Source organism: Equus przewalskii, chromosome 9 (assembly GCF_037783145.1).
Source record: "Equus przewalskii isolate Varuska chromosome 9, EquPr2, whole genome shotgun sequence".
Taxonomy (NCBI): domain Eukaryota; kingdom Metazoa; phylum Chordata; class Mammalia; order Perissodactyla; family Equidae; genus Equus; species Equus przewalskii.
The window spans coordinates 1,489,684-1,509,806 of NC_091839.1; the positions used below are offsets into that span (position 1 = coordinate 1,489,684).

Sequence of the window (20,123 nt, forward strand, 5' to 3'; positions counted from 1 at the left end):
GTTAAACTTTAAAAAATTTAAAAAGAAAACTTCCCTAGATGTGAAGAGAGGGTGAATGAAAGCTCTTGCATCACCTCAGCTGGTGAGGAGGAGAAAGATGAGGGTTTGGGAGACAGGAAAGGAAGGGAAGGAAGAGCAGAGGCGGGGTGTCCGAGACTTTAAAGGTGTCTGCAGATTCGGGTCTTGCGTGGTGGGAGAAGGACACACCGGTACATCTGTTTCTTAGTCCGGTCTCCCAGCATACAGCAAGACAGGAGCAGACATGCAGGAGATGCACTGGAGGGAAGAGCCGTGAAGGATAAAGAGGCAGCCGGGAGGGGTGGGGAGGCCTGCAGACTACCATGCCTGTCTGACACCTGGGAAGAGAGGGAGAAGGAAGAATTGGGTCAAAAGAGTCGCAAACTGCAGTGCAGTTCCAAGAAAACAGCTGGCAGGCCAATGGGGAATCCTTGGGTCAAAATTGCCTGTCATGACATGAAAAGATGTTCATCATCACTAATCATCAGGGAAATGCAAATCAAAACTACAGTAAGATATCACCTTACACCCGTTAGATCGGCAAAAACATCCAAAACCAAGAGTGACAAATGTTGGAGAGGTTGTGGAGAAAAGGAACCCTCATACACTGTTGGTGGGAATGCAAACTGGTACAGCCACTATGGAAAACGGTATGGAGATTTCTCAAAAAAGTTAAAAATAGAAATACCCTATGACCCAGCCATCCCATTACTGGGTATCTATCCTAAGAACCTAAATCAAAATCCCAAGAGCCCCTTGCACCCCTATGTTCACCACAGCATTATTTACAATAGCCAAGACGTGGAACCAACCTACATGCCCAGAAACTGATGATTGGATAAAGAAGATATGGTATATATACACAATGGAATACTACTCAGCCATAAAAAAAAGACAGAATTGTCCCATTCACAGCAACGTGGATGGACCTCAAGGGTATTATGTTAAGCGAAATAAGCCAGTCAGAGAAAGACGAACTCTATATGACTCCACTCATAGGTGGAAGTTAGTATATTGACAAGGAGATCTGATCGGTGGTTACCAGGAAAAGGGGGGGTGGGAGGAGGGCACAAAGGGGAAAAGTGGTGTACCCACAACATGACTAACAAAAATGTACAACTCAAATCTCACAAGGTTGTAATCTATCATAACATTAAAAAAAAAAAAATTGCCTGTCATGAACAGAGTGCGTCCCCTCTAAAAGGCACATGTAGAAACCTACTCCCCAAATGTGATGGCATTTGGAGGTGGGTCCTTTGGGAAGTACTTAGGTCATGAGGGTGGAGCCCTCGTGAATGGGATTAGGACCCTTTAAGAAGAGGCCAGACAGAGTTAGCTGTCTCTCTCAAGACAGCCATCTGCCACCCAGAAAAGGGCCATCACCAGAACCCAACGATGCTGGCATCCTGAATGCCTGCCAGGTTGCAGAACTGTCCAAAAGAGATTTCTATTGTTTAAACCCCTCAAGGCTACGATAGCTGGCTATAGCAGCCCAAACTGGCTCCAACATGGCCCAGACATCCACATCTCCCAGGAACGGCCCAGTGTTGGCACTGCTGCCTGCTCAGACAGAGGCTGGGAGCAGCCTGGGGAAAGCAGGGCCTTGGGCGAGAAAGGAGTGGATCCAGAAAAGCTGCTTTTGGGGCTCAGTCAACCACGATCCCTGTTGCAGGAGGCTGAGCTGCGGGATGAGATCCTGCACCCAGCCCCACTGCGTGGTTTCCCCACACCACCAGCAACGCTCGGACACCAGCTGGGGGTCCCACAATTCAACTCAATTCTGACACTGTCTACCTGAAGATATCACCAGATCCCACAGGTTAAGGACTCAGTCCTACAATGAATCCCCTTCAGACACCAATCACAAGTCCAGGTTGTCACCTGCTTCTGACCGACTGGCTACAAATCAGAGGTTCCCACGACCCCCTCCTTAGGTTCGATTAATTTGCTAGAGGGGCTCACAGAGCTCTAAGAAACATTTTACTTACTAAATTACTGGTCTGTCACAGAGAAGATAAAGATCAGGAACAGCCAGATGGAAGAGACACATAGGGCACGGATCGGGAGGGGCTTGGAGCTTCCACACCCTCCCCTGGCGTGCCACTCTCCCCAAACTCCACAAGTTCAGGAACCCAAAGCTCCCGCAACCCCATCTCTTTGCATTTTTATGGGGCTTCATTACAGAGGCACAATTGATTAACTCATTGGTTGGCAACTGATTCAACCTCCAGCCCCTCCCCCCTCCCCAGAGGTCGGGGTGGGCCGACAGCTGCAGCCCTCTAACCACGGGGTGGTTCTGCCTGCTGAAATCAAGAGTCTGGGCGACACTCAGCCAAAGGAGGTTACTCAACGATCAGCGTGAGTTCTCAGGGCTCTGATGGAGCTGTTCCGAGTGTGCGGGTTTAAGTGCAGCTCTAAGCTCCCTTCACCAAACAGTGTACACGAGGGGAGAGGAACAGACAAAAAACTGACAAAAAGACTTCAGAAAATGGGTAGAGTACATCTGGGTTCTTCTCTAGATTATACATTAAAAATAACATAAACAAGAATTCCTTGGTTTTACGTCAAACAAGTTCAGAGATGCTGACATTATCTGTGTGGAGGAGGCAAGGACCAGGGTTGTTGGCTAGGCCCCCGTCTCTAAGAAACGCAGCTGGGGAAGTGAGCACCAGGTCCCCCGTTATCACGTCCTGCTGCGGATCCTGCAGCTGGCGTCCGCGGTCATGAGGTGTGGGGCTGCCAGGTCATCTGACACAGGCTGAAGATGGCCTGCCCGTCTGCTTCACAGCACAGTGTGGATTCCATCGTACTGACTTAGAGCCCATGCACTTTGCTTGTTAGATTTACCCATTAGACCAAGGTAGGGGCCCCAAAAATCCGTCCGCACTTCTCTTAGCAACCAGCCCCCACTGATAGGTACTTCCCCAAAGTCGCCTCATTCACGTCACAAAAGACACCTTTATGGCTCTCATCACTTATGAAATTCCAAGGGTTTTAGGAGCTCTGTGCCAGAAACAGGAGACAAAAGCCAAATACATATTTATTATAAACCGCAATGTCACACGCCTTTCCACGGCTGCCTCCACAGTAAGGTGACTGGGCACAGTGTAGGGGAGAAAATCCACAAACATCGTACGCTCTCCCCTGTCCCTGGCTGCCCGCCCCTCCCGGGCTCAGGGGTATTCTGGGAGAGGCGCCCAAGAAGCACTGGGAAAGGGCGCCTCCTGCAGGAGCCGCAGACTGAGCCTTCACAGGGCAGTGGCAGGGGGCGGGGCGTGGGGATGAGGGATGTGCATGCCCTCTCCGCTCTCAGACTCAGACCGGTTTTAGTTCCTTGTACTTTCTTTTGCTGAGGTATAACATACACGCAGCAGGGGTGCACAAATCTTAAGTGCACACTTCATCAGGTGTTACATATGCACACACACATGGAATCATCACCAAGATCAAGATCAATAAAATCATATAAGACATTTTCAGCACCCTCCAGAGCTCCTGCCTGCCCTTTCCCAGTTGACACCAGTGTCCTTCCCGAGTAACCACCATTCTGATTTCTGTCACCGTGGGAGACAAGGTCTGCCTGTTTTGGACCTCACATAACACAGTACGTCCTCTTCTGTGTCGGGCTTCTGTCACTCCAAGTGAGCTACGCGGGGTTCCTCCCCCGAGACCCAGCCTATCCCGGCAGCAGCATTCTCTACCGCCGCGGAGGACTCAGTGGGGTGACGGTGCCAAGTCCACACGCTGCACCTGGGGTGGTCTGTGGTCCTGCTGATGGAGCTCTCACAAAGAGCGTTCTATATCATTCTTGCACGTTTCTTAGGTAGGCACGGCCCTCTGTTTCTCTGTGAGACACACTTAGGAGAATCTGGGCCACAGGCACAGGTGTGGTGAGCTTCAGCAGATGCCACCAAATGTTTCCAAAGTCGCCGGACCGATTTATAGTCCCGCCAGGAACACTGGCTCTATAGCTTCACCAACACTCGATACCGTCCAATTATCATTGCAGCAGCTCCGGCGGGTGTCAAGCCCAGGTTTTAAAATCTAACGCGCTGGCCGAACGAAGGGGGCCTGTGGGCCAGCAGGAGCTAGAGGACAGCTTTGTGCCCTGGGCTGTTCATTCTCTGCACAGGCGCCCCCCACTACAGCACCCGGAAGTCAGGCCCCTCCTCCCCTCTCTGAGCACTCTCGCGGGGTCCCTTCTTAGTCCAGGCGCACCACCCCAGCAGTCCTTCCCTTCCCACACCCCACGGCCGCCAAGGGGAGCCCACTCGTCACGCACATGGTCCACGGTGCATACCAGGTTACTGTGATGACTACGAGATCGTCATGATCACCACCATTATTTGGACATGCACAAATGCAAAGGGCACAAAGTTCAAAAGACATAAAGGAATGTACCAGTTATCTGTTGCGGCATGACAAACTGTCTCAAAATTTAGCCGCCTGAAACAATCAACGTTTATTATATCATGGGGTTTCTGTGGGTCAGGAACTCAGCGGCTTTGCTGGACGCTCGGCCTCAAGGTCTCGCAGGAGGCTGCAGCTGTCACCTCAGGGCTTCTCTGCAGCTGGACGACCTTCCTCCAGGATGGCTCCCTCAGAGGCTGGCAAGCTGGTGCTGGCTATTGAAGGAGGCCTCAGTTTCTCAGCACAGGCTCCTGCACAGGGCTGCTTGGCCTTCCTAATCCACATCCTCCAGAGTCAGTGATCCAAGAGAGCAAGGCAGAAGCCACAAACCCTCCTATGACCCAGCCTGGAAGTCGCACCCCATCGTTCCACAACATCCTACTGGTTACACAGGTCCATCCTCCCCAGTGTGGGAGGGAACTAGAAGAGCACGAACGCTACAAGGGGATAAAATGTGGGTCTCCCTACCCTGGGTCCAAGCCACCCATTTTCCCTTCCAGAGGCAACCCCTGTGACCAATTTCTTGTGGATTCTGCCAGCAAGATATCTCACACACACTCACACAGGAAGTCACACTTACTCGCTTTTGCACCTTACTTTTTTCACTCACTACATTTTGGGAATTCTTCCACATCTTCCCTTTAACTGCGGGAATCCAGTCCGTCGTATGGATGGGCCACAATTTATTTATGCAGCCCCTGTCGGCGGACATGGGAGTTGTCCCCACTCTTTCCCTACTGTAAGCAAAGCTGCAGTGAATAAACGTGAGCATATATCCTTTTGCAAAATACAATAGTCTAAGAGTAAACTTCTAGAGGTGGCCTAGCTGGACGGAAGGTCTGTGCATTCTTCGACGTGGATGATGTCGCCAGGCTGCCCGCCACGGAGGGTGGATGTCGCAGTCCACGTGCCCATCATCAAGGCTGTGGATTTCACGAAGTTTTGAGGGGTAATAGCCAAAAATGTGGGGCACCTCGGGCAGCTCAACAAGGAATTCAGAATGGACTGTCACCCACCCCTGGCCTCCAAAGCCTTTTCCCGCCAGCCCAGCCCCGCTCCCCAGCAGACAGCTTCCCTGGCCCTCTCCCACACCACGCGCTGACCTGTTCCTCTCTCTAGCTTGCTTGTTCCTTGCCCCTAAAATTCCTGTTCTTGCCCTAAATAAGGCAGGTGAAGAGTTCTTTGCCAGCCAGACCCCAACGGCTGACTTTCTAAGGCCCAAATGGTGCTCCAAAAGGTGTTTATCTGACGGAGAAGGCTCTCACCCGAGAGGACCTCTGCCCTCTGCTCTGCAGGGGCGGTTCTCCATCCTCATGGGTAAATACATGTTTACGGGTCTGCCCCCTGCTCAGCAGTGAGGCCCCCCAAAGGCACAAACAGCGCCTCGTTCACCTCTGCAGCTACTGCCCGCCCTGAGCAAAGTGGCGCAAAGTGTGTCCAACAACTGTTTGTTGACCAGATGAATGAGCAGAGGGAGCTTCGTCACACCTGCGTGGCAGAGGCCTCTTGGCTTTACCCCGGCCGAGAAACGAGGTGCGTCTAAACCGCTCGGAAGGCGGTTTCTAGATGCAGTGCGTGTTTCACCCCTCCGAAGCACCTTCTGAAGGACAGTTTCTCTTCGTTACTCTTGTTTTCCCCTTTGGCCTGGTCAGAGCCTCACGGGGACACCTGTGATGGGAACCGGGCACAACAGTGCCTGCAAACGTGACAAGGAAGTGCAGCCTTGGAACCACAAACACCGGGACACACGCAGAGAAAGGAACAAATATGGACGTGGCCGGGGCAGGGCGGTGGGGGAGAGGCGTCACTGCGGGCGGTCCAGCAGAGTGTGGACTAGGGGTCAGCTCCAGATCCACTACTTGAGCAATCCAAAGTCCAGAGATCTGGAGAGATTTTCTTCTGAAATCATAGTTTCTAAACATCTCAGGGCTTCCTCCTTTAAAGCTAATCTTCGCAACCATTTCTAGAAATCTTTCCCAAATGTCGCACACTTTCATGGCTTTGAGCCTCATGTCTCAGCTCTGTTATTGATCAAGAAAGCAGCACGGAGAACCATGGGAACTGAATCAATTTGCAGTCAAGTTCAAGATCCGCCCATGATAAGTAGGACAACTTCTGTTTCCTTTTTTTTTTCCTTTATTTGTTTTCCCAACTTCCTGTTTTGAGTATTTTCAAACTGACAGAATTGTTGCAAGAAAAGTGCAACAAACAGCTGTGAGCCAGGGGTCAGCAGCTCCAGCCCGCAGCCTGGTTCTCATCACTCAGGAACTGAGAATGGCTTTTACAGTTTTACGTGGTTGGAAAAAATTGAAAGAATGATGTTTCATAACACATGAAAATGACGTGACATTCAAACGGCGGTGTCCCCTGGGGAAGCCTGCACGTGGGCTGGCGCGCTGTCTGGGCTGCTCTCCCTCTGCAATGGCAGAGTCAAGTAGTTGTCACAGGGTTCCTGGCTGGCAAAGCCCAAAATATTGACTATTTGGCCCTTTGCAGAAAAAGCTTGCCGACCCTGACGACGGCCAGCCGTCAATGGTTAACATCTTGCCCCGTTCCTTCTCTCTCTCTTGAGGAAACATGTTCGTCTTGCTACCCCCCGAACTGCTTCTGGGCCTGCCTCACCCTCCTGGGTCCCAGCTGGGAGGGACAGGTCAGCCTTGGGAGAGAGAAGACAGCGTGAAGAGTCTAGCACACAGAGCTTGGCACCTAGGCAGAACTTAAGACACGACCCCAGGAAAACCCTGCCATTTTCCACAGGGGTGGTGCCCAGACCCCTCACTTGAAAACCCTGTGCCTCGCGCTTCCCTGAAAGCCCGTCCCCGTGCTCTGGAAGCCAGCTTTTCCTCAGAGACAGCTTCTTAGCCGAAGAGTAGGAAAAGCCTCAAGGTCTCCTCATTTTTTCCACAGCTTGTGGCTTGGCTGACTCAACTTCTGCCTTTCCCTGAGTCACGAGTTTTTCCTCTTATTTAGAGGAGCCCAGCTCTCCACCCAGCTCTTCTCGCCCACAGCTGGTCCCTTTGGGAAGGGGCGGACGGCTGGATGATGGAGCGTGTGCTGCCTCTGGGGCATTTCCCAGAGCTGCACCCAGATTCACCAGGGGTCGCCCCGGAAGGAAGACGAGGAGACTGAGGCCCCATTGGGCCCTGGACCAGTCGTGAGACAAGGCTAGTTGGGGTCTCCGGACTCCAAGACCAATACTTCAGGTGTGCATTCTCCCTCTGGTTTTCCAGACTTGTGAAAAGGCCGACCTCTCCTGGACACCGACTCTGTGCCAGGCACAGTGTGAGATGCCATGGCGCCGTGGCAAGTAGGACAGCCCTGCTTTTTCAGGCCTTCCAGCTCCCTTCCCGTGGCCACCGAGCCCCAGGCAGGGCCTGCCTTCCCTGAGAACCCCTCTCGCCCCGGCCTTGAAGGCTCAGCTCTCAGTCCCCTTCCGCTCCCCGCAACAAGCTGTATGTCCATTTGGGATGGCAGTTCCCAGTGTCTCAATGTCCCAACAAACCTCCCTGGTTAAAACTCAGCCTCTGGGATGTCAGGGCCTTGTCCCCTTCTCTGTGCGGCGTGGGGGCCTGGCTGTACCGTCAGGGCTCATCAGTCTAGATGCTTCTTCAACTGGAATGCGCGTGTGGGTAAGCAGATGAAGAGGGCAAAGAGCCGGGGACTGCAGGAACAGGGGAACACGCGCCCCATCTGAAGGGACAGCTCCGTGTGGAGAAGAGGACCAACCTTCTCAAACCTTGACGTAAGAGAGGCTGAAAATCCTGATCTCTCAGCATGGCATGGGGGCAATGCATTTATAAATATTCGCATACTCGGGTGAGGCTGTGCCTTCTGCCAGATAGGATGCTCGGTGAGCACTGCCTGCCCTTGCCCATGACGGTGACAGCACTGAACGTGGTGGAGGTGGGCTCTCCAAGGCCACAGCTGGTGGCCCCCTCGCTTGCCCTGCACCCCCACCCTCCTTTCTCCTGGCCTCTTCCTCCTCCCTTCTCCCCTGCCCCATCCTCTCCCTTCTCAGTCCCTGCCCAGACCCTAGTTCACTTGGGCTGGGAGGGGCACAGCCCAGCCCTGGGCCCCAAGTCACAGGTTCCGCCCACACCACCCAGGAGAGCAGGTCCCAGGCCAGAGCCCTGGGGGCAGCAAGGTCTGGACAGAGGCCCCTGGAGCCGGGTCAGCTCTTCCTCCTGCTGCTGTCTCTTGCCTTGGTCCTGGCCCAGCAGGCAGTGCACTGGCCTGGGCCAGCCCCTCTTCAGAGTGCCTGGGTCTGCCCTATCTGGCGAGACACACTGCGTCTGTGCCACAGACACTCGCCACATTTCTACAGGGCTGAGCTCAGGTCTCAGCACCTGGGGCAACAGAAGGAACAGGACGCATACAGCCCAGCCCAGGGGCTCAAGGCCAGGAGAGACACCACAACCGAGTAAACAAGTGACCTAATAAGATGACTTCGGTCAGGAGAAACGCTTCACAGAATCATAAACCGGGTGAGGGAGTCGAGGGTGACCAGGCAGGGTGCTGCCTCACAGGCCATGAGGGAAGCCTCTGAAGAGGTGACAGCTTGAGCTGACACCTGAATGCCAGCCATGGGAAGATCTGGAAGAAGGGGAAGTGCAAAGGCCCAGGGGTGGGAAGACCTGGGGCTTTGAGGAACTGGAAGCAGCCAGTGTGAGCCAAGTGTTGGGAGGAGGGCAGAGACAGGCGGAGACAGACCTCGTGGAGCGCGGAGGCTGGGAATGTCATTCTAGGGTCACAGAAGGCACGGGAGGGGTGGGGGCCTCCCAGCTGGTGATGGGTACACGGAGTCCATTAAATCAGTCTCTTCCTTCCTTCAGCGTGTGTTCCAAAGTTTCCAGTACAAAAAGTTGAAAATATAAGACAGGTAACGCGGCTGAGTCTCGCTATCACGATCACCATCTCTCGGCGGCCGCGAGGAGCCGGCGACGCCAGCCGGCAGCGGGCGGCGGGGGGCGCGTGGAAGCGGCGGAATTCCTGCACAGCAGCCGCTTCCCGCCCCTCCCGGCCCGAGACCCCGCCGCGCGAGGACGCAGCCTCCAGCGGGACGAGCGCCCCGGGGTGCGCCGTCCGGCGGACGGAGAGGGAAACGGGGGTCGGGTGGGTCACACCAGGGAGCCGGCCCAGCCCAGCCCGGCCCGGCCCGGCCCGGCCCGCGGGCCCACCCCGCCCCGCCCGCGCGCGCTTCTCGGACCCCGGGCTCCCGGCCGCGCCCAGGCCCAGGCCCCGCCCCGCCCCGCCCCGCCCGCGCCGTGGCTCCGATTGGCGGAGCCGCCCGAGGGGCGCGTCCGGGAGGGTGGGCCGCGGGGAGTGGGCGGCGCCGGGCGGGGCGGGGGGGCGCGGGGCGCGGGCCGAGGAGATCAGGAGAGCCCCGGCCGGGCTGCGGCGCGCGAGCCCGAAGGCTTCCCGCACGCCACCTCCGAGCTGCCCCGGCCGCCGCGTCGAGGTGGCCTCCGGGCTCGGGCGGGTTGGGCGCGCAGCCAGGGCTGTCTCAGACTCTGGCCCCGAGCAGCGGCGCGGAGAAGGGCGCTTGTTGCTGGCTGGCGGGGTGGCGGCTGCACGGGCTCCAGGAGAGCGGGTGAGAACAGGTAAGGGGCTCCGGAGTCGAGGCACGGCGCCGGGGCATGCGCGACGTGTGAGCGGAGGAGAGTCTGGAGGCGCCCGTGGGCGCTGCGCCCTGGGGCTGCAGGGGTCTCAGCGCACCCGTTGTCCGGTGATGGTTCGGGCCGTCCTGGCCTCCCGCCGGCGTCGGGGCCTCACTCCTTTGTCCCAGTCTGCGGGGTCTGGAGAAGTGGGCTGGGCGACTGCGCTTTCTGGGTGGCCTCGGTCCTCACTAGTCCTCACTGGCCTCTCCCGTTTAGGAACCGGCTGGCGTCTGAAGCCGTTGAGTCGGTGACTTTTGGTGGGAGTTCTTAAAGGAAGCAGGGCCCCGCCTAATCTCCCATTTCACAGAGGCCGTAACCGAGGCAGGCGCAGAGGGAGAGACCGCAGCTCCTTCCCAGCCTGGAAGCACCTGAACTCTCCCTGCCTCTCTCTCCCTGAACAGCTAGAGAGCTGTGCCGGCCAGGCGTCCTCAGCCCCCTTTGCAGGTGGGAAAATGGAGGTTCTGAGTCACTCTGAAACTTGAGCTCCACAGCCCAAGGGAAATGCTGTTTGGAATTTGAACAAAGGTGTTATCTCACCACCAGAGGGGGTCAGGAGCCAGGCTCGGGGGTGGGGGTGGGGGGGATCGTTGCTGGGGTCATTCTCGGCACACAATTTCCGCTTAGTGCTCGGGTGTTCCAGGCACATAACTTCCTCTGGGGTCTGTGCAAGCTGAGAGATGACTCTGACTTCGACCTGTGTCCCTGCACACATCAGCCCTCAAGACCGGGAGGTGAGGCCAGCCAGCAGAGCTAAGCGACCTGCCCACCCCAGCCTACCCCAAGGAAAGAAGGGGGCTAGGCAGCCCAGCCAAGCGAGAGGATCTGCCCGGGCCACCCAAGGTGCCCCCTGACCTGAGGAGGGTTGGGGCAGAGATCAGGCATCTGGAGAGGGGCCCTACCCTCTGGACTGGAGGATTTCTGATTCTGTCTTTGGTTAAGATCAGCCAGCAGCAGCTCAAAATATGGAGCTGCCTTCCCGGCCGCTCAGCTGGGACCTTGGGCAGTGACTTTGATGATGCGGAAGGTACCTTCCCCAGTGGGGCAAGTATGTGGCTTGAATGAGAGAACTTGTACTCCCGGCTGTGCCGCGTGAGGTGTAAGCTCTCAGTTAATAGCGCTTCTGGTTTATTTTCCTTATTACTGTTCTTTTCATGGAAGAAGCACAGGGCTGGGCAAGGCGAGAGGCAGCTCCTCTGAAGGAGAGGACACGGGTCGTGGCACTCCCCTCAGTGCACTTGGAGAGAAACTCGGTTCCTCATCTTGGCCTTGGGACCTGCAAGACTGGCCCCTGCCGGCCCCTTTGACCTTACCTCTTCCCCCTCACTCCTTCCTCTGTGGCCTCCACGGGTCGGGCCCTGCAGTTGTCCCCTCTGCTCAGACCATCCTTTCCTCAGGCCTTTGCATGGCTGGCTCCTTCCTGGTCTTCAGGTTGGCGCCAGGTTGCTTCCTCCCCAGGCCCTCCCTGACCACCACCCTCACCCCAGCTGGCCGTCAGCCTCTTTCTTCATGGCACTTAGCACTCACAGTCAGAAACTACCTTGTTGACTTACTCCCTAGTCTGACTCTCCCACGAGGAAGTCTCCCGCTGAGGGGCCTGGTGGCTCGCTCCCTGCTGTAGCCCAGTGCCGAGAGCTGGAGGGCTGTGCTGGCACGTGGCAGGACTTCAGTCAGTATTTGGAAGCTGAGATGGGGGGGGGTGGCGGGGGGTGGCAGATGATAAGCGGGAGAAGCCAAGGGATGGTCTGAGGGCTGGCAGCCTGACTCCCTCCCTCTGTGACCTTGGCCGGGTGCCTCCTCCTCTGATGAGCAGTATCCCCACCTGAAACTGCGATGGAAGGGTGGGCCTGGGCCACCCTCCTGGCTCCTGCTTTCCAGGGTCCCAGGTTGGGGCAGCAGACATCTCTCTCGAATCTTAAAGGCTGTGTCTGAGGGGAGGAGACGAGAACTTGAGATGCCTCGGGACACAGCCCTGTGGCAGGGGTGTCCCTGGAGAGGGCGCCGTATCACACAGCGTGTGGCGGGGTAGCTCAGGAGTCAGCAGACCTCTTCTGTAGAGGGCCAAGTAAGAAACGTGTTCAGCCTTGCAAGCCAGTCTCTCACACTTGGCTGTGTTCCAGAAACTTGTATAGAGAAGCCGGCAGTGGGTCAGACCTGGTGTCGATCACATGGGACACTGACTGTCACGCACAGAACCCTGGCCCCAGCAACACTCAGGGTGTGGCTCCCTGGGGTCCCGGTGCTCACCTTCAGCCCAGTTCAGGTTGGGGGTCCCTTGTGTTCAGGAGGGCCAGCCCAGGAGGCTGCCCCGCTTCCAGACCCTCCAGGACACAGCAGGTCTTCCACCTCCCTGCTCCCAGACGCCAGCCTTTCGAGAGTGTCCACCTCCGTCAGCGCCGTGGGTTCCACGGCCAGGCCAGCACAGGCACTATCCTAGGGCCAGAGGCTGTCCTGAGGCAGGCCGGCCCCAAGAGGACTGGGGACAGAGACGTGCCCAGCTGTCTCCTCCCCTGTCCTGGTGGTGAGGAGGGTGGCGGATGTGGGGGGAGCACCAGGGGTCCTCAGGGTGGCCTCTGGAGTGTCACCAGACTGTCCACAGCAGGGATCCAGTGATCATCCTAGGGCTGTCACCGATAGGTTTACAACACGAAGCCAAGATCAGCAACCTAAAAACAGGGGTTCTTACAGAAGGCGGTGTGGGCACACTTTGCAAGACGCCTGTGGTCTGACTGGGATCAGTGGTCTGTGTCTCGGGCCCGAGCACCCTCTTATGCAATGCGTTCAGCCCCCTGGGGCCCCACCCTAGCTCCCCACAGGTGGCCTGACTTACGGAACTGCGGTGTGGTGACCTAAAAATGCCTCAGGTGTGATCAGCGTGGTCAGGAGCCTGCTGTGTGTGCCTGTACATGTGTGCACGCACGGTGGTGGCGGTGGTGGGTCGGCTGTCACCTGCTTCCTTTTCAGAGTAAGAGCTGAGTCATTCGGGGCAGGCCCTCGGGAGCTTGGAACCGTGCACTCATGTGCCTGCCCCTATGAAGAACCACCTGCGTGCTCAGCACTGCTGCCCACGCTGGGGACACAGCTGAGCCAGAAAGGCTCCTGCTCTCCTGGAGCTTAGAGCTGAGTGAGGGGAGTAGAAAAGCCACAAGCAAATGAAGGGTAAACAAGAAAATAGCAGGTCCTGATAAATCCTTGAAGAAAAAACAAAATAGGGTAACATCCTAGAGAAGGGCCCAGCAAAGTTCATGTAAAGGGCCAGAGAATAGAGTAAGTATTTTAGGCTTTGTGGCCGTGTGGTCTCTGTCACCACTACCCAGCTCTGCCATTGCAGCATGAAAGCGGCCACAGACGATTGTAAATGAATGAGCGTGGCTGCATTCCAATAAAACTTTATTTACAAAAACAGGCTGTGGGCCACATTCGGCCCTCAGACCAGAGCTTGCTGAAGCTGCCTGAGGTGGGGTCGCCAGAGACACCTTTTCTGAAAGGGAGTTGTGAACTGAGAGCCAGGTCGCAGGAAGGAGCCAACACGGGACAGTCTGCTTCAAGCAAGAGATGGTGGCCCCTTGCTTGAATTGACAGATTCAGTGATGGAGTTGGGTGGTGAGAAGCGGGCAGACTTGGGTGAGGTGTGCGAGATAAAAATGATGAAACTTGCTCATGGGTTGAATGTTGGGGGTATAGGAAAGAGGAAATTCAAGGATGAGCTGTAGATTTGGGGCTTGAACAACTGGGTGAATGGTGGTTCCATTTATGGAGAAGAGCTAGAGGGAAAAACTGGGTTTGTGTAGGGCATGTTGAGTTTGAAGACCTTCTTAGATGACAGGCAGGAGGTCACGGCGGGTGGACGTCCACACCCACAGCTCAAGGGAGAAGCTAGGACTGCAGGCTTGACCTGGGCAGTCGGCAGTGTTTGGGTGGTCTTCAAAGCCATGGGTCTGGTGGGTCACAGGAGTGCGTGTGGACAGAGCAGAGGGAGCCCAGATGAGCTATGGGGCCACCGACATCTAGTGCTTGCAGAGGAGGACGGAGTGGGCCCCTCGCTCCATGGGCAAAGGCACTGTGGCAGCATGGTCTCCGAGCGGCAAGGTCTGGGCCCCCTACTTCCTAGCAGAGCCTCCCTTACCCTCCAGTCAAGGGGGCTCTGCCTCCCAGGGTCGGAGTCGGGACTAAAGGAGACCGTCACGCTTAACATGAAGAGGCACTCAGCACATGGTACCTGTGGGGCTGGTGTGGTGACTGCTGGACTCGGGGGCGCTGAGTGAGTGGGTTGCAGGGTCTGTGATGGTTTGGCTCGGTGGATGGGGAGTCAGTGATGGGTTGGGGTTGCAGACACCCCATTGCCCGGCACTCACTATTCCCGGACATGCACCTGTGCCCTTCCATCTGGGGCAGGCCCAAATTGCCAGTGGTTCGTGCTCCCGGGAGCCCTGCTGGGAGTCGGGGCTCAGTGTCCTTCTCCCTTGGGTGGACAGCTCAGGCGTGTTCTAGCCTGGCTTCCACAGCTCCCCAGGGGTTGAGCCCCACAGCCTGCAGGGGCAGCCTGCTTAGCCCCACATCTCCACTGCTGCCTGCCCCTCCCTGCTGCCTCCACACGCCCCTGGCTAGGGACCTCCGTCGCTGCCCGGGAACCCCCGTCTGAGGGTTGGCTCCTGGGGCAGTGAGATTCTTTGGTCGGGTGGCCGTCGGGGTGAGCTGAGTCACAGTGGTGATAAGTGGGTTGTCTGGCTCGGTGGGTTAGGGGGAGGGCAGTGTGGTCCTGGACTCCCGGCTGTGCCAGGAGAAGCTGACCCCTCCTCTGCTGCTCCGCCCACAGCCCAGCTGCCGGAGAACATGGTGGACTACCTGGCAAACACGGAGATCAACAGCCAGCGCATTGCTGCCGTTGAGAGCTGCTTCGGGGCTTCGGGGCAGCCGCTGGCCCTGCCAGGCCGGGTGCTGCTGGGCGAGGGCGTGCTGACCAAGGAGTGCCGCAAGAAGGCCAAGCCACGCATCTTCTTCCTCTTCAACGACATCCTGGTCTACGGCAGCATCGTGCTCAACAAGCGCAGGTACCGCAGCCAGCATGTCATCCCCCTGGAGGAGGTGACGCTGGAGCCGCTGCCCGAGACCCTGCAGGCCAAGAACCGCTGGATGATCAAGACGGCCAAGAAGTCCTTCGTGGTGTCGGCCGCCTCCACCACGGAGCGCCAGGAGTGGATCAGCCACATTGAGGAGTGTGTGCGGCGGCAGCTGCTGGCCACAGGCCGCCAGCCCAGCACGGAGCACGCGGCGCCCTGGATCCCGGACAAGGCCACGGACATCTGCATGCGGTGCACGCAGACGCGCTTCTCGGCGCTCACGCGGCGCCACCACTGCCGCAAGTGTGGCTTTGTGGTCTGTGCCGAGTGCTCCCGCGAGCGCTTCCTCCTGCCTCGCCTCGCGCCCAAGCCCCTGCGCGTCTGCAGCCTCTGCTACCGCGAGCTGGCCGCCCAGAAGCGGAAGGAGGAAGAGGAGGAGGAGGAAGAGGAGCAGGAGCCGGGCACCGGGGCCCCCGGGCAGCCGGCCTGCCTGGCCGGGGCCATCTGCGGAGCGTCCAGTGGAGACGACTACGACTCAGACGAGGACAAGGAGGGCAGTGGGGATGGCGAGTGGCCCAGCCACGTGGAGTTTTACACCTCGGGCGTCTCCTGGTCGTCCTTCCACAGCTGACGCCGGGTCTGCAGACGTGAAGGAGGGGCCTCGGGTCACTTCCCATCCAAGCAGACTCCACTGCCCACGGCCCTGAGAGGGCAGAGTCCCCGAAGCAGCCCAGCGCCCCCAAGGACCCTACCCCACAGTGGTGGGCACAGCAGGAGTGGCTCTTTCTCTCTAGACTCCCAGTGCCTTTTTTCTGGATGTTGACATCCTTCTCTTTCCACTTCAGGTAATTATCTTTCCATTTAGCAGACCCAGAACACTTAGACCCTTAGGGAACAAATGCCATTTCTCAGCCCTATGAGCTCTAGCTCCAGATGACCCTTTGAATTAGATGACCCCAGGCACCGATAGGGACCAGAGGGAGCTAGGACTGGAATGAGGTCCCCTCGTCCCTGAGGCCTGGGACCACATCCCTGCCCCGCACACAAGTACACCCCCAGGAAGACAGTCCTGAGGGGCCTCCAGGAATCAAGGCCTGCCCAGCCACCTTGCAGACGCCCCCCGCCGGGCTGGCCGGGCCTTGTCAGACCAGGCACATGGGCTCTCCCAGAGCCAGGCAAGAGGCCCAGGGGCTGCAGCCCGGTGTAGGGCGGCCTGCCACAGCCTCTGGCCCCATCTGGCCTCTCTCCAGCTGTCCAGGCATCCGAGGCCTCTCTGGGTCCTGTCCTCATCGCTCCCTGTGGCTGGGGACAGCAGTGTTTTCTGTTAGGACTCTTAATTGCAAGTGACAGAAACCCTACTGAGACTGACTTAACAATAAAAAGAAAGTTTATTGACTCGTGTGGTTGAAAAGTCCAGGAGTGTTCTTGCATAGACCCAGTGCAACCAGGGGCCGAAGCCCTGCTGCGTGGCAAGTGTCAACAGCTGTCCGCCACACTGGGCATTCCTGGGGACACGGGCAGCACCGTGCGGTCAGACAAGCACACCATACCTAGGCTGGTTCCTGTCCATCCGGGTGCTGTCCCCGCGGCCCGGTGCCTGCAGGCCTGTGCGTTTGGTGTGAGTTATCTAAGCGGGTGGACTTAGAGGAACAAGGAGCCGTTGTCTGGCCTGCCTGGGCCTTCTGGCTTGAGGGCTCTCCCATGCGCCTCCTGCCCAGCCCGCCCCCCGGGATGGTGCTGGTGAGTGAGGCAGCCCGGGTGCGGCAGCTGGCCTTGCTCAGAGCATGTGTGGGGGGGCTGGAGCTTCAATGCCAGCCTGCTGCCTGGCCCACGCCTGCCGCAGAGTTGCTGGTCGCTCAGGCGTCGCCTACATTTTCTTCTGCACAGTCGTTCTCTGTTGCCTGGCTGGCCTTGGCCAGAGCCTCCTGTGGCAGAGAGAGGGGTCACTGTCCGCTAGAAGTGCTTACTCGGTCCAGGAGAGCTTCCCCCAGTCCCCAGGGCACAGTGCAGAAACGCCCCCATCGGGGCTCCAGTCCCCGGGGGAGAATTGTCCGCTCTAGCTGGTGGCTAGTGCTGATGGTGGCAGTCGCTGCTGCTTCGAGACCCTTCCGTGCGCTGGTCCCCAGGAGGCAGAGCCAAGTCGACTTACTCAAGGCCATCCTAAGGCTGAAGGGGATGTGGCCTGAGCCCTGAGAGAGGGACAGACAAAGCCAGAGGACAGAGCTCTCCGAATGGCTGTGTCGTCAGGGGCTTCCTGGAGGAGGCGGTGTTTGGTTGAGCCTCAGAGGAGGACAGGACTTTCTCAGAGAGGATGGTAGTCTCCATGAGGACTGGGACTCTGGGTCTTTTTTTGTTAACCGTCCCCTCCTGTTGCTGGCAGTAAACATTTGTTGCCTGAATAAATGAGTCAAGTGAGAAATGGGGCTGGGGCTGTTGGCGAAGAGGGAATGATAATGAAATACAATTGAGGCTCACCTGGGAGCTTCTGGTCAAGGTGCGGATGAGACCCAACAAGTGGCCCTGGCCCCCTCCTGGAGTTGGGGGACAAGCCCTCCCCAGGCTCTGACTGTTGCCCTCTGGCAGGGGCCGGAAACACCTACCACCTCCACCAGGCAGAGCTCTCTGGAGAGACGACAGACCTGTTCACAGGAGCCCGAGGGCCTCCTTGGGGACGTCGTCCGGGTTGGCATCAGGGGATTTCTGCAGCCTGGCCTCTCCCTGCCCCGGCCTGTTCTCTGGGACAGAGGCCGCAGGGGACGTCTGGGCCACTGCTGGGCTGGGCCACCGCGCAGGGTGGGACCGACTGCAAGGCTGACCCCGTTCTCAGCCAGGATCCGGGTCTCTCAGGCGACACTCACAAACCAAGGCCGCGGCTTCCGCTGGCCTGCCTGTGACCCGGGCCTGCAGGAAGCCGCTTCCTGAGGCTGTGGGCAGGGAAGAGGCCCCTCAGAGTCTGGGGCTTTTCACACATGGCGCCAGCGGGCTCTGGGCTGTCCCCCTGCCTCACTCTGCTCCCAGGCCCCCATCTGGGAAGGGGTGTGCCCTGCCTCAGCCTTGAGCAGACTCGCTAGGACTGCCCAGCGGGCAGAACGTGGGGTGGGAGCAGGGGTTGGAGGGGAGGGGTCTGCCCTGCTAAGGCAAAGAGTCAGACTCTGGGCTTCTCGGGGTTACTTACCGACTCCATGCCCACCACTCCACCCCTGCTTGTGAACTTCAGCCCTTCCTATCGATCCCAGTGCAGTTGCCACCTCCACTCTGCAGCCTTCCTGGATTGCCCCAGTGGCATGGCTGTCCCCCCTGTGCTCCCACAACACCTGCAGCCCCTGCTCCAGCTCCAGCTCTGTCTTCCATGAGGTGCCTGAGCGGCCTGTGCCCATCAAAGCCAGCCTTCAAGTCCTAGCTGCCGCGGGCAGGGGCAGCACATTCCTCACTCCTCTGCGGCCCCCACAGCTCCCAGCCAGGTCCCTGCGCCACTGACAGTTCCACAGATGCTTCTCTTCGAAGGTGGCCTTGTGACTTCCCCCAGCTCCTGGGGGATGCAGACAAGATGCTGGGGTCTTGGGGACCTCAAAGCCCCTCTGTCCAAAACTGACCCCATCGGCTTCGCCTGACCTGCTTGTCCTGCTTCCATTGGCGCCTGCCCCAGGCCTTCAAGCCAGACACTGCGGTGCTCCTGACCCTTCCCTTGCCTGTCCCCCACCCTCCCATGCCCTTCCAGGCAACCCAGGCCCAAACGGAGTGGCTCTGTGGTGCACAGAGGCGCCGCAGCAGCTTCTTTAGGGCCACGGAGGAAGTGGTTCCAGCAAGGCATGGAGGCAGCGTGGGCCAGGCTGGGCCCGACCCCGCCGGGTGGAGCCCTTATCCCAATGGAGAGAGAACCCTGTGTGCACACGCATGTGCACACACGCACGGCCCTGCAGCCCCTCTCGGCGTGCCTCCTTTCCCTCCTGACCTCCCCATCTCAAAGCCTCAGACTGGGTTTTGGATCAGTCGAGAAGGGAGGAATGGAGAGTGAGGTCAGGAGGCCACACCCAGGAAAGGGGAGCGAGAACCCAAGGGCGGCTCTGGGCTCCCTCGTTCCCTTCCCTGTTGGGACGGGGACCCGAGGCCCTAGGGAGTCAGGTCAGTGCCAGAAGGGAAGCCTGGCCGGCCGTCCCGAGGCCCTTCCAGAAGTCCTGTCTCCTGCTGGCTCCCCTCACCACCACACAGCCCAGCCCCGGCTGGAATGTTCCAACGGCCAAAACAGGCAGGCGGGCAGCAGGGAGGGAGAGAACAGGGCGGTGGGCAGACGGAGCCAGACATTTCTGGGCAAAAACAAGGGGAAATTTCAGTCCTTGGAGTGTCAGCTTAGGGGTCCTGCCAGACATTCTGACCCCAAAGAACAGGCTTTCTGGAGAGCGGTCCCTGCCCACCGCGGCTCCCAGCCTGGCCCAGAAGCAGTCGTCAGTGCTGCCCATTTTTTCCCAGCGCAGCCCTGCTGAGCTCGACGCTGCAGCTCACGCGCACACACTCAAGCACAGAGACTGTGCAGTTTGCAAATTACCCACATTCTTAAAATGCCAAAATGCCTTCCTTTGTATCCCAACCAAGCCTCCCAGGGGCCCCGACCCCCGCCCAGGAAGCAGAGCCAGCCGACCGCTGAGACTTTCTCTCCCCAAGGCCTGAGCTGCCGCTGATCCGACAGAGGATGCAGCAGAGGCCTCCGTGGGAGGGAGGCGGGCCCGCAGCGCCACGGTGGAGGCAGGGTGGCCCAGGCGGCCCAGCCCTGGACTGGAGCGGGGCAAGTCATCCCCCTGGCTCCCCTGCTCCTTCTGCTCTGCACTCATGCTGTGCCCTCACCTTCGGACACCGGCTTCCCCACAACTCCTGCCCCCAGCACTGGAGTGGGCGCCTGGGACTCATCTGGGTGACAGTTCTCCTTCAGGTGGCCACACCCTGGTATTCCCTGATGTGAATAATACCAAAAGTAGATCCTGGTCTC

General features: G+C 58.3%; 1 protein-coding gene and 1 long non-coding RNA gene across 4 annotated transcripts; one reads left to right on the forward strand and one right to left on the reverse strand.

Annotated features, from left to right (window-relative positions):
• Positions 1–3,045: 3,045 nt before the first annotated feature.
• On the reverse strand, positions 3,046–9,665 carry LOC139085417 (uncharacterized). Its single transcript, XR_011543673.1, has 2 exons — positions 9,139–9,665; positions 3,046–7,084 (listed from the first exon to the last, which is right to left on the reverse strand). It is a non-coding gene; the product is annotated as an uncharacterized lncRNA (long non-coding RNA).
• A 99-nt stretch (positions 9,666–9,764) lies between these two features.
• Positions 9,765–16,537, forward strand: PLEKHF1 (pleckstrin homology and FYVE domain containing 1). Of its 3 annotated transcripts, none has more exons than XM_070632470.1 (2): positions 9,765–10,028; positions 14,899–16,537. In XM_070632470.1, the coding sequence occupies exon 2, from the start codon at positions 14,916–14,918 to the stop codon at positions 15,771–15,773; it is 858 nt and encodes a 285-aa protein (XP_070488571.1). In that variant the 5' UTR covers positions 9,765–10,028; positions 14,899–14,915; the 3' UTR covers positions 15,774–16,537. The 3 variants fall into 3 exon arrangements, with proteins under 3 accessions (XP_070488571.1, XP_070488573.1, XP_070488574.1); XM_070632472.1 differs by lacking the exon at positions 9,765–10,028 and adding an exon at positions 10,621–10,925; XM_070632473.1 differs by lacking the exon at positions 9,765–10,028 and adding an exon at positions 10,713–10,816.
• Positions 16,538–20,123: the final 3,586 nt, after the last annotated feature.

Excerpts from the sequence above, each read along its gene's own strand:
- PLEKHF1 (XM_070632472.1), top strand. The coding sequence starts at position 10,763 with ATGACTCTGACTTCGACCTGTGTCCCTGCACACATCAGCCCTCAAGAC. Across the intron at positions 10,926-14,898 it reads ATCTGCCCGGGCCACCCAAG|CCCAGCTGCCGGAGAACATG; the intron begins GTGCCCCCTGAC and ends CTCCGCCCACAG.